Source organism: Otolemur garnettii, unplaced genomic scaffold (assembly GCF_000181295.1).
Source record: "Otolemur garnettii isolate 467f Iridium unplaced genomic scaffold, OtoGar3 scaffold00049, whole genome shotgun sequence".
Taxonomy (NCBI): domain Eukaryota; kingdom Metazoa; phylum Chordata; class Mammalia; order Primates; family Galagidae; genus Otolemur; species Otolemur garnettii.
Genome location: NW_003852444.1, coordinates 3,882,030 through 3,893,991, shown reverse-complemented (window position 1 = coordinate 3,893,991; position 11,962 = coordinate 3,882,030). Strand labels below are relative to the sequence as shown.

General features: G+C 39.8%; 1 protein-coding gene across 1 annotated transcript in view; it reads right to left on the bottom strand.

The window, feature by feature from the left end:
• Positions 1 to 6,116, bottom strand: part of MRPS33 (mitochondrial ribosomal protein S33) — a 12,339-nt gene extending 6,223 nt beyond the window's left edge. The window contains exons 1-2 of the mRNA XM_012806251.2: positions 6,066 to 6,116; positions 229 to 470 (exon numbers count right to left, since the gene is read on the bottom strand). Coding sequence (XP_012661705.1) covers positions 229 to 443 — 215 coding nt within the window. The 5' untranslated portion in view covers positions 444 to 470; positions 6,066 to 6,116. The remainder of the gene's footprint in view (positions 1 to 228; positions 471 to 6,065) is intronic.
• Positions 6,117 to 11,962: the final 5,846 nt, after the last annotated feature.

The window sequence follows — 11,962 nt, the reverse complement described above, 5'->3', positions numbered from 1 at the left end:
CCCCCCCCCCCCCCCCGTCTTTCATTAAGCTTTAGTTTTTTTGGTCATTTTTGATTAGCCCATTATGGGTATTTTGAAAGAATCCTTTCCTCTGTAAACTGTACTCTTTGAATTACCTGGACTTTATAATAAGAGCCATAAAACTGCAAGGATAGGAAGGCTAATTTTCTCCTTTTCTAATTTATTGAAAAAATCTCCCAGGTCCCTCTTTGTGTTTTTTGTCATTACCTATAAAGGCCAAGAAATCGGAGTGTGCCCATGAGTGCAAAGTAAGTGTTGTGATTTGGATACCAGTCGTAAGTCTCCTTCCTCTTGGCCAAAGGCAGCTCACTGAACAGTTTCACCACTTTCATGGACTTGGAATCAGTGGGCCTGACAACTTCACCAAACAGGCGGGCACTCAGACGAGACATGCGCAAGGCATATTCTGAAAGTGAAGACATTTCTTGACCAGCAAGTAGAAAGAGTCCCTACAGAAAACGAAAAGAGAAACAGGTTAATGTAAGAAATTCCAAGATTATCCAATGAACGCTTTAGAAAATGACAATAAACAAAGATGAAAACACAGCAAAAGCCACGCATGAATCATTATATGTAGTTGGCAGGATGTGCCTCAGAGCTGAGAAGTATCCATAGTCCAAATGGCTATTTCCTTTGCATGCTTTACATTTGCAATTTGGGACTTTGTGTTTGGATACTATTACTTCCTTGCCGCACTGCCCTTTTATGATGAACTATCTTGTGATTCACCAGGTTATTTATTGATATTTTACCTATTTCTAGGCTGGGTGAAGAAGACAGGGATGTAAGTTATCCTACCCCCTAGCATCGTATCTTCAGAAAACTCCTGCCTAAGCAATTTGCAAAATAAATATGCTGACTGCTTGCCATCTAAAGGTATAATCATGGCAGAATAATTATGCTGTTGTCTTTATTATCCTTCCTTTGAACACTGTTCTCCTTAAGGGCTCCAGATGGCTCTGAGAACTGCTAATGAGTTATGAGGTCATTTGGCTTCTAGGTTACTGAACTGGATTTTGCCTAGAGACTGAGAGTCACTGGGGAAAAACAAACAGACAGCAGTCCTATAGAAATAAACACAACAGCTCAAAAGAGTTTCATTATTTTCATATTATTATTAAATAGAAGGTATGTATGAATCGTGAGATTACTTGTCTTATTTTATACCTTATATATTCTGCCTTTATGCAAGCTAGCTAAGTTCTTATCAGCTGAAAACATAACTTTTTCTTCAGAGGTACTGACTGTTCAAAATAGGTAAGAATGATATCTATGCTATATAAAAATTACAGCTAATAGGCTCGGCACCTGTGGCTCAAGCGGCTAAGGCACCAGCCACATACAACTGAGCTGGTGGGTTCCAATCCAGCCTGGACCTGCCAAACAATAATGACAGCTGCAACCAAAAAATAGCCAGGTGTTGCAGCAGGTGCCTGTAGTCCCAGCTACTTGGGAGGCAGAGGCAGGAGAATCGCTTAAGCCCAGGAGTTCGAGGTTGCTGTGAGCTGTGATGCCATAGCATTCTACCCAGGGTGATAGCTTAAGGCTCTGTCTTAAAAAAAAAAAAAATTACAGCTAATAGACATCAAAAACTATAAAAGTTGATTCATAAAAATCAAGAATGCTGCTGGTAGAGTAATTCTCATTTATTTATTTATTTATTTTTGAGACAGAGCCTCAAGCTATCCCCCTGGGTAGAGTGCTGTGGCTTCGCAGCTCACAGCAACCTCCAACTCGTCTCCTGCCTCAGCCTCCCAAGTAGCTGGGACCACAGGCGCCCGCCACAACGCCTGGTATGTGGCTGGAGCCTTAGCTACTTGAGCCACAGGCGCCGAGCCGTAGAGTAATTCTCATTCTAGATGAGATGTAGGAGTTACTGTTGGCAGAATATATAAATTTATGTGAAATTTTAGTACAGGCATTCCTCAAGTTATAAACATCTTACTTACATGCATCTTGCACCTAGGAACAGAGGCTATTACAGTAAGCCTCAGTATATCTGAATGACATACAACTCGTACTTGTGGACTGAGGACATTGCATGTACTAGGTAAATGTACCTGTTCCAACTTACACATAAATTCAACTTAAGAACAAACCTACAGAACCTATCTGGTTCATAACCTGGGGACAGCTTGAAGTGAGAAGAGAACTCTGTTGACTCAGACTATCCTCGGGGACACTATAGCTGTGATGAAAAACAGCTGATTGCCAAACAGGAAAAAGGCATAAACCTATCTTGAAAACCCCAAAACCTCCTAAATAGGAATGGTGCCAAGTGGATTTCAAAATTGCTTTTGCAAGAAAACAAACCAACCCTGAGTTTAAATTAAGGAACTTTTAATAACCATTTCAAGATCCATTAAAAAAGAAGAGGCTCATTTCAAATCAACTGCAGAACTTCAACCTCAAACCATTAACCATGCTAAACACCAAAGCAATCTTGGGCCAACAGTGCCACCTGAAGGCCAGCAATGGGAGAACCGTCAGTTCCAAGGGTCCATTCCTCTCTCTGCCCCCATCTAGGGATCACCAGAAGCCTTGCTCTTCCTTTTTGCTTTTTTCCCATTAGGGACTCTCAGTTCTCAGTTCATTTTTCTCCCAACTCCAGCTCCCATTATGTGGATAGAGATGGGTTGGAGGTGGGGTTGTTAGGACTGGGGTTATATTTTCATCAATGAGGAAAACGTCATTAACAGTTTAATGCGTAAACAAATCGGTGCCATAAACTTCGTAAGCCCTCGCCAAGGACCAGAAGCTGCCTTCAGAAGCTGTAAAAAGTTTCACTCCATGCTTTATCTTTCCTCTTCCTTTCACCTTTAAAGTTATTTGCCCAACGCCAGATTAAAAAACAATAAACTATTTCCTTATCAATTGTTTTGTTTTGCTTCATTACCATAATGGCATCACAGCACATTTCTACTGTAATTACACAGTATTTCCATACTTACTCATTTGTGAGTTGGTCTCGGAACTACAAGTTATTCCAAAAGTCACCATACACAGAAAAATGGAAAAATTGTAACTGTAAAAGTTTTACCAAATGTTTACAAAATAGTCTTTATGTGTTGCCTACCTCTTTGTAAAATTTTGTAATGAATATTTTGGAAATAAAGGCACATCTAGTTGCAATTTCCCATTTTCCTATGTATGGTGACTTTTGGGACATTAGGTATTATTCTATATAGTATTTTCAGAAAAATATGTTCTGAATTCCAAATCATTTTATTTTTATTCCAAATCAATTTATTTTTACTCATATCTTTTTTTTTATAGAGACAGAGCTCACTTTATTACCCTCAAAAGAGTGCCGTGGCATCACAGCTCACAACAACCTCCAACTCCTGGGCTTAGGTGATTCTCTTGCCTCAGCTTCCCGAGTAGCTGGGACTACAGGCACCTGCCACAATGCCTGGCAAATTTTTTTTTTTTTTTTGCAGTTTAGCTGGGGCCAGGTTCAAACCCACCACCATTGGTATTTGGGGCTGGCGCCCTACCCACTGAGCCACAGGTGCTGCCCCAAATCAATTTATTTTAAAATGAAGAGGCAACACAGAATCTTGAAGCCTAAGTTTGAGTACTGGCTCTATCACTTATTACCTGGGTTACTGTGAAAAGTTACCTAACTTCCCTAAATTTGAGTTCCTTTTTCTGAAAATGAAGCTTGCAGGACCTGGCATAAGAAGTAAGACAGTATCACTCAGTAAATAGTAACTTAAAAACAAAAGAAAAACTTAAACCTGTTTGTAAGTTTGGTATGAATATGTCCTACACGGACATATTTGTTTAATCCTTCTCCTCATTTAATTGTCCAAAAGCAGAGATACAAACTCCATGGAAGGCTTGGTGCCTGTAGCCTAGTGGTTATGGCGCCAGCCACATACACCAAAGTTGGCCAGTTCGAACCCAGCCTGGGCCAGCTAACCAACAATGACAACTGCAACAAAAAAACAGCAGGGCGTTCTGGCAGGTGCCTGTGGTCCCAGCCACTTGGGAGGCTGAGGCAAGAGAACTGCTTAAGCCCAAGAGTTTGAGGTTGCTGTGAGCTGTGATGCCATGGCATTCTACTGAGGGCAACATTGTGAGACTCTCAAAAATCAAACAAAAAACCCCAAACTCCATAGGTATGGAAGGATTCCTGTACAGATTTTCCTCACTTAGAAAGACTGACAGCCAGGGAAAAACAGAAGAGGGCACCAGCACCTGGGTAATTTTAACTTGTAGCAATGAAGAAGAGATTCACTAGGACAGTAGTCACTAAAGTCATTACGTGATGCTAGTTCATCTTCATACCTACCTTGGAATGTAGCAAATTACTGAGATATATAACTAAAAGTTCACCAGAATCCACTGGAACATAGTTACACAACAAAATACAAGTCTTAAAAGATTTTTATGACAAAGAAAGGGCCTTTTCAAACCTAAATCTCTTACTAAAAACAAACCCACTCACTAAACAGGATTAAACTGAAAATGGTTATAACAATTACCAACAGACACAGCAACAGAGGAGCTTGGTATACTTTTTCTTTTTTATACACAGGCAAGAAGGTTTTGCTGTCCGTGAGTACTGGTCCTGAGACTGACAAATTGCCACTTTTTTCTAGCTTTAAATTTGAGAAAAATTCAAAAGACTTACTTATAATTTTTCAGGACCCTGTATGTTTCTTTACAGAATCTTTCAATAACAAAAATGAAAGAAAATGATACTTGTTAATGAAGTGAAAGGCAAATAATTTATGGGCTAGATTTTGATTCACATAAAATCATTCTAAGGAGTGCAAAACAGTTACTTTAAAATGTCACCTTTCTTTAGATGTGAACTAAGGAAAACTACAGTATCATGAAGAAAAACTAACTGGAATTGAAAATGGGAAGCAAAAACAAATTAAGCCCACACAAAAAGAAAATTCCCTTGTTTTAACTTTGACACAAAGGGCAAGTTTCTTTGATCTTTCTGATAGGTCTGATACATTTAAAAGGTCAGGTTTATTTCAACTGGCTTCGGATTTGGCTTTTTCTCTTTGAAGGGTGAAGATGAAGTGCAGGAATTCTTAACCCGGATATGCGCCAACGTTTTGAAGCCTGTGCAGCTGTAAATCTGGGTGCTGAAATGTGTGTGTGTGTGTGTGTGTGTGTGTATAGACTTTGCTGTGGAGAGAGCGCTTTCTCCAGCGTCTCAAAATCACTAGTTAGCAGAGAGCACTAGCTGGGGGGTAGAAAAGCTGGTTGGAACCTCTGCCTTTTAATGGCCACATGGCGTTTGTAGTAGTATTCATTCTTTGCCCAGTTCTCTTACCTATTACATGAAGAGGGTGATACTCTCTGCGTTGTGAGGCTAACCTTATTGCCTGCCCTAACAATCATCAAGACCCTAGGAGCTCACACACAGGGCACGGAGGTGTTACCAAACAGACAATCTAGACATAAAAGCACCTAAACAGAGTGCTTTATTATTTTTAAAGCCTGGTACCAATTACATCACTGCGTAGCAGAGGCATGAATGGCACTGAGTGTGTGTTAGATTTATTCAGTTTAGCAAGAACAACTCTCAACCCCTTGAATCCGACTCGATCGTTCCTGGCTGTTAAGTCAAACGACGTTTGAGTGGGAGGGCATTATGCGAACACTTTTCTTAGATATCATCACTGCATTTTTCTTAAGGTGGTAACAAAATTAATTTGCATCCCTCACACAAAGCTCACTCATCCCTCACATCCTGCACACATGGTGCAGAAGGCCATGTCGCCTGGTGAACAGGAAAACTGAGCCCTGTACTGCTAACTTATGTGGAAGAGAGTAACTGCTCCAGAGAGGAAATTACGGGGCACAAACGCTGGCATTCTTCGTCTGGTAAACTCCCCAGCTCATGCAGGAAAAGGTCAAGTGTGTGCGAGAATCATGAAATTCCTGAACCTGTCATTAACGAAACGGACTCGGCCTATTCTTGGCGACTCCAAGGTTGAAGATCCTCGAAGAAGGATCTCTACAGCCATAACCCTCATCTCTCTGCAGACATCCCCCAAAGTCAGGGACAGTCTTACCTGGACCTGACCTTCCTCCCCAACGCGCCCTGGTCCCGGAAGACCCGCCCCCTACCCGGCGCCCAGCTCTGCCGGAGACTGCTGCGGGGAGCAGTAGAGAAACGGAAGCTTGGCGGCTAGAGCGGAGCTCTAGTGACCCGCCCGGACTTCCTAGCGCACTCTCGTGGAGTCCTCCGGGGAGGGCTTAGGCCTGGCGCCTGCGTACTGAGGCTAGCGCCTCTGCCAGTGGGGACTAAGCCGGCAGAGGGTTGGGGAAAATGTGGGAAGGTTGGTTTACCCGGAGGGTCCTTCAGTGTCCGCGAGCTCTGTTTTGTTGGGAATGCTACAGAGATGCTTCCAAAGGCTCTAATGCAACGTTTCTCAAACTGTGGGTCGCGACCCCTTTGGGGGTCGAACGACCCTTTCACAGGGGTCGCCTAAATACATCCTGCATATCAGATATTTACATTGCGATTCATAACAGTAGCAAAATTACAGTTATGAAGTAGCAACGAAAATAATTTTATGGTTGAGGGTCACCACAACATGAGGAACTGTATTAGGAAGGTTGAGAACCACTGCTATAAAGCAATGGCGATGCGTGTGTCTTGTGGTTTTTCCGATCCACCTGCGGTTGCTGTTTCCCTTCTGTTTCTTTAATAGTCTATTGGGATCACCTGCAGGCCTTCCTTGCTCGGCGGGCGTGGGCAGGGTTAGGGGCCCTTTCTCTGTTGGCCCAGAAACTTCTTGTAGGTAGTCATCTCGACTTCGCTGGGCAGAGAGAAACACTGCAGGTATTTCTTTCCGTACTGAATCTGCTCCTCGAGCAAGCCACATCCCACAGGCATTGTGTGTAGCACATAATTATTAGATGTTTGATAGTCTGGCTGAGAAAAGGGTACTTATTTTCTGGGCATTATTCCAGGCCTTTCATAAATACTCTAAAATGTACCCTGGAATTTAGCAGTGAGTTGATACCTATTGGACTTACCTACCCTTTCCTTCAATACAATTTGCTTTTTTAAAAGTTAGGTTTCAATATCTTATCAATCTATGCTATAGAATTTGCTTTTATCAAGTTTTGACATAGCATCAACTTATGATATAGTAAACAGCCTTACAAACTTGGATTTAGTGGCTACCGTTACATTTACACGGGGGTGGGTGTGGGTAATGAGTATCCCATGCATAGCTATAGTCCAAAAAAATCTCCTGGGTAGGAGAATTCCTGGTAGAAATTTCATATCCTTTTTGGTGTTTCTGTGAAGTTGGCTTGTTTCTATCTAATGGCTGTTGAATCATAGAAACATGAAATCTTCCTTTGCGTGTTGGTTGTTAGTTTAAAGCCAAATTTGTAGTTGACTCATGGCAAGAACTATTATATGTATATTTGCATAAATCTTGTTGACTCCATTTTTTTATATCCTTCCCTGGTTTTCCCCTTTTTACCAATTTAATAATTTTTTTTTGTGTTATCAGCGTCCACAGGGTGGACATAAAGTTCATATGCAATTTAAAATAGTTTCACGTAGTAAATTGCCCATAAGCTTTATGTCTACTGTGTTTTGTGAATCACCATAAGCTACCATAAATCTATCTGGAAACATAGTAAAGTACAAAGAGTTATAGGTGGCTGTTTACTCAAGGTACTTTGCACCATTACCTTCATTAAGTCAAGTTTATGTGGTCCATATTAGTTTTCTGAGCCTGTTGTAACAAACTTTGTGGCTTAACATGACAGAAATTTATTCTCTCACAGTTCTGGAGGCCATAAATCCAAAATCAGTATCACTGGGCCAAAGTAAACATGTTGACAGGGACTTGGTTCCTCCAGAGAGTCTGGTGGAGAATCAATTCTTTGACTCTTCCAGGTTCTCATAGCTGCTGGGATGCATTGGCTTGTGGCCACATCACTTCAGACTTCAGAGGCAGCATCTTCAAATATTTATTCTCTCTTCACAAGGCATTCTCCTCAATGTGCATCATAGCTCATACTGCTCCCCTGTAATAAGGATACATGGAATTGTGTGAAGGGCCCTCTTGGATAATCCAAAATTCTTTTATTTCAAGATCCTTTATTTGATCACATCTTCAAAGCCCTTTCCCTATTTATGTTAACATTATTACATACATTACATACATTACATACATACATTACATACATTACAGGGATTAGGACCTTATACCTTTGGGGAATATTTGTCAGCTTACCATAGGGTTGGAAGCAGCAAGCCCATGAAACTGGTCAATCAGAGGCTGTTAATGCTCAATAGGAGAGTTGGAATTTTAGGGGTGGAAAACCTACATTAATAGAATAAAATATAACCTCCTATGGACATTGATTTCACCAGACTTTGGCTTATTCACTTGGAACTCTAAAGTAATCCTGTTTTAAGAACACTTCTTATAATCAGAGATTATTTTATAATCAGATATTACCTTGCATATAGGGGGTGCCAAACAATGACTACACATTTTAAGAAAGGAAAGGACTGTATTAAAATTGTAACACTTAAGTCACGTTTCACATTTGACTTCCGTAAGAGATACAAGATACAATATACACAATAACAAACGTTACTGGTATATATTGAGAATTACAATTTTAATACAGTTGTTTCCTTTCTTAAAAATGTGTATACAGTTTTTGGCATCCATTGTATATTTTCTATAGTTTAGTGTTTTCAAATTGTGGACTGTGAATCATTTATTGTGAAATCAATTTAATTGGTTGAGACCAGCATTAAAAGACTTTAGAATCAGAATGTATCACATGGAGAAGGAGGTAATTATAGCTTCACAAGACAACAGGTAGGTGTGTATTGGATCATAATGTAAAATATATCTGGTACTTACTGTGGGTTGTGGTAAAATGGAAAACTTTTAAGTGATTTCATTTTCATCACAGTCTGTGGCAGTGGTTCTCAACCTTCCTAATGCTTCAATGTATTTTCCTTGTTACAAAGGGGTTGCGACCCACAGGTTGAGAACCACTGCTCTATGGCAAATTAGGCAGAGCAAGAATTAAAGCTCAGATTAACTTCAAGTTCTTATCATGTGGCATAGTATAAAGGCAGGTGGATACTTATTACTTTAAGCAAATTAATTTACAGATACACTCTTCCTCCTTTTTTTTTTTGAGACAAGTCTCACTCTGTTTCCCCAGGCTTGAGTGCTGCTGCATCATAGCTCACAGCAACCTGAAACTCCTGGGCTCCAGCGATCCTCTTGCCTCAGGTTCCTGAGTAGCTGGGATTACAGGCCTGGCTATTTTTAGAGACGGGGGTCTTACCCTTGCCCCTGCTGGTCTCAAACTCCTGAGCTCAAGCATTTTTTCATGTGTCTGTAAGACCATGCTCCTGTCTTCTTCAAAGAAGCTTCTGTTCAGGTCTCTTGCCCATAGTGAAATAGGATCACTTGTTCTTTTCTTATAAATAAGTTTGAATTCTTTGTGGATTCTGGTTATCAGACCTTTGTTGGAAATATAACCTGTAAATATCCTCTCCCATTCTGAGGGCAGTCTACTTGCTTTACTTACTGTGTTCTTGGCTGTGCAGAAGCTTTTTAGTTTGATCAGATCCCAGTAATGTGTTTTTGGTGTTGCTTCAATTGCCCTGGGGGTTCTCCTCATAAAGTTTTATCCCAGGCCAACTTCAGTTATTGTCTTTACTTATCTATATATATATGTCATTACTTCAAAAGAAAAGGAGATTTTTTTTAAAAAGTTATTTTTTAAAACAGAGTCTTCTTTTGTCACCCAGGCTGTAGTATAGTGGTGTTCACTGCCATCTCAACTCCTGGGTCTACCATACCTGGCTAATTAAAAAAATTTTTTTTCTTAGAGATGAATTCTCACCAGACCATTCAGGCTGGTCTCAAACTCCTAGCCTCAAGTGTTCCTCCCACCTTGGCGTCTCAAAGTGCTGTGATTATAGGCTTGAGCCATTGTGCCTAGTTCAGCAAAAGTAGCTTTGAATAGCTAAAGCAGCAACATTGATAGTTATAAATATAATCTAGATTATATTTAGGGACTTTATATTTTTCATGTTGTACTGGAATAACCTGGAACAAGTCATACATAATTTTATTTTAGATTTGGTATGTGTTGTTCAATAAAAGTGAAAATCAGAAATATAGTTCATATTTTCCATTTTCTCTCCCCTTTGGCTGGATTGGATTTCATGGCAATCTTGGGACTGGTTAAGACCATGTAACTCTTTCTGGCCAAGGATTTATGAGCAGAAGTGAAGTGTCACCTGGTTATTGTAGTTAATTATCCTTAGGAAGCTCCAGAGTGCTCATTCCCCTCTGAGGTGGAGGGTTATTTCTCTGTCAGCCTGGGCCCCCAAATGATCTTGAGGGGAATATCTGTTCTACCAGCCATAATGGAAATGTAGCTTAGGTTAGAAATGAGTTTGCTTTAAGTCATGCCGCTTTGTTGTTTTAAGTTATACAAATTTCTTGTTTAGTTTAGCAGCATAACCTAGCGTATCTTTTCTGACACATTAATTTTATCAAATTATATTATGAAGTATATAGATACTTTAATCCTAACCTTATTTCTTCCTCTTTTTAACAAAAATAAAATTATGCTTTATCTTCTGGACTGAGTTTTTTTTTAAGATAGCATGTATTTTTATTGTATAGGATACATTTTTATTGTCATTTACAAAAATATTGACTAGAGCTATTCCAGAATTTTTATGTATCATTCTTATTTTTTTCCTCTCCTCACCTCACCTCGCCTCTCTTCTCCCTTCCTCTCCCTTCCCCTCTCCTTTCCTCTCTTTTCTTCTCTCCTTACCTTTCCTTTTTTTTTTTTGAGACAGAGTCTTACTCTGTTGCTCAGGCTAGAGTGCTGTGGCCTTAGCCTACCTCACAGAAACCTCAAACTCTGGAGTTCAAGTGATCCTCCTACCTCAATCTCCCGAGTAGCTGGGAGTATAGGCACTGCCACAATGCCTAATATTTTCTATTTTTAATAGAGGTGGGGTCTTGCTCTTGCTCAGGCTGGACTTGATCCTCCTTTCTTGGCCTCCCAGAGTGCTAGGAACATAGGAGTGAGTTACCACAGCTCACCTGCATGATTCTTTAGTTATTCCTAAAAGCTGAAAACCAAAGTTCCTTATATACTTATATGTACTGTTACCAAGCAATCAATGGGTTTTCTTTCTGATGTGCATAGATGCCAAAACTATGGCACCAATCTTTGACAAAAGCTTTATTGTAAGACCACAGGTAAGAAGATAGGAGGAAACACTCAAATCTGCCTTCCTGAGCTGGAAGTTGGGTCAGGTTTTATAAGCATAGGTTTTATAATGAGGGGTGATCTAATTGGATCTTGCAATGGGGTGATACCAGGATGTGTGTTCTGATTGGATTCTGGACCTTGCTATGCAATGTCCCCTTCTGAATTCAGTCCTAACTCCTCAGTCCTAGTATTTAGGTTCTACCATGATTGCACCCTTGGTTCATCTGGGTATGCTGGGTTAAGACCTTCCACTTGGGGGTCCATAGAACTGAAAAACAGTTTACAACTTTGTTTACATAAGTGTTGAGCCAGACTGGCCTGGTGCTGTAACAATATTCAGAAAGAAGAAATACCGTGTCCTTTATCATATTCTAATTCATAAATAATATTTATTTTAGCTAAACATTATGTTTTATTATTGTTAAGTAATGAGAAAAATCATATAGATTTATTTTTGGTTTTCTATTATAAAAATGGATAAACCAGTTCTATTTGTGTCAACATTTTAATCTTGACTGCTTTTAGTAATTGAGTTTATAAGATACATTTGATAATTTATTTCCCAATTAAATTCAAAATACATATTCTACTGTATGTATGTAAGTTAAAAATGAAGCCAGACTTTTTTTCAAAGTGAATCTAATCCAGATGATTGGTTTGACAGTGA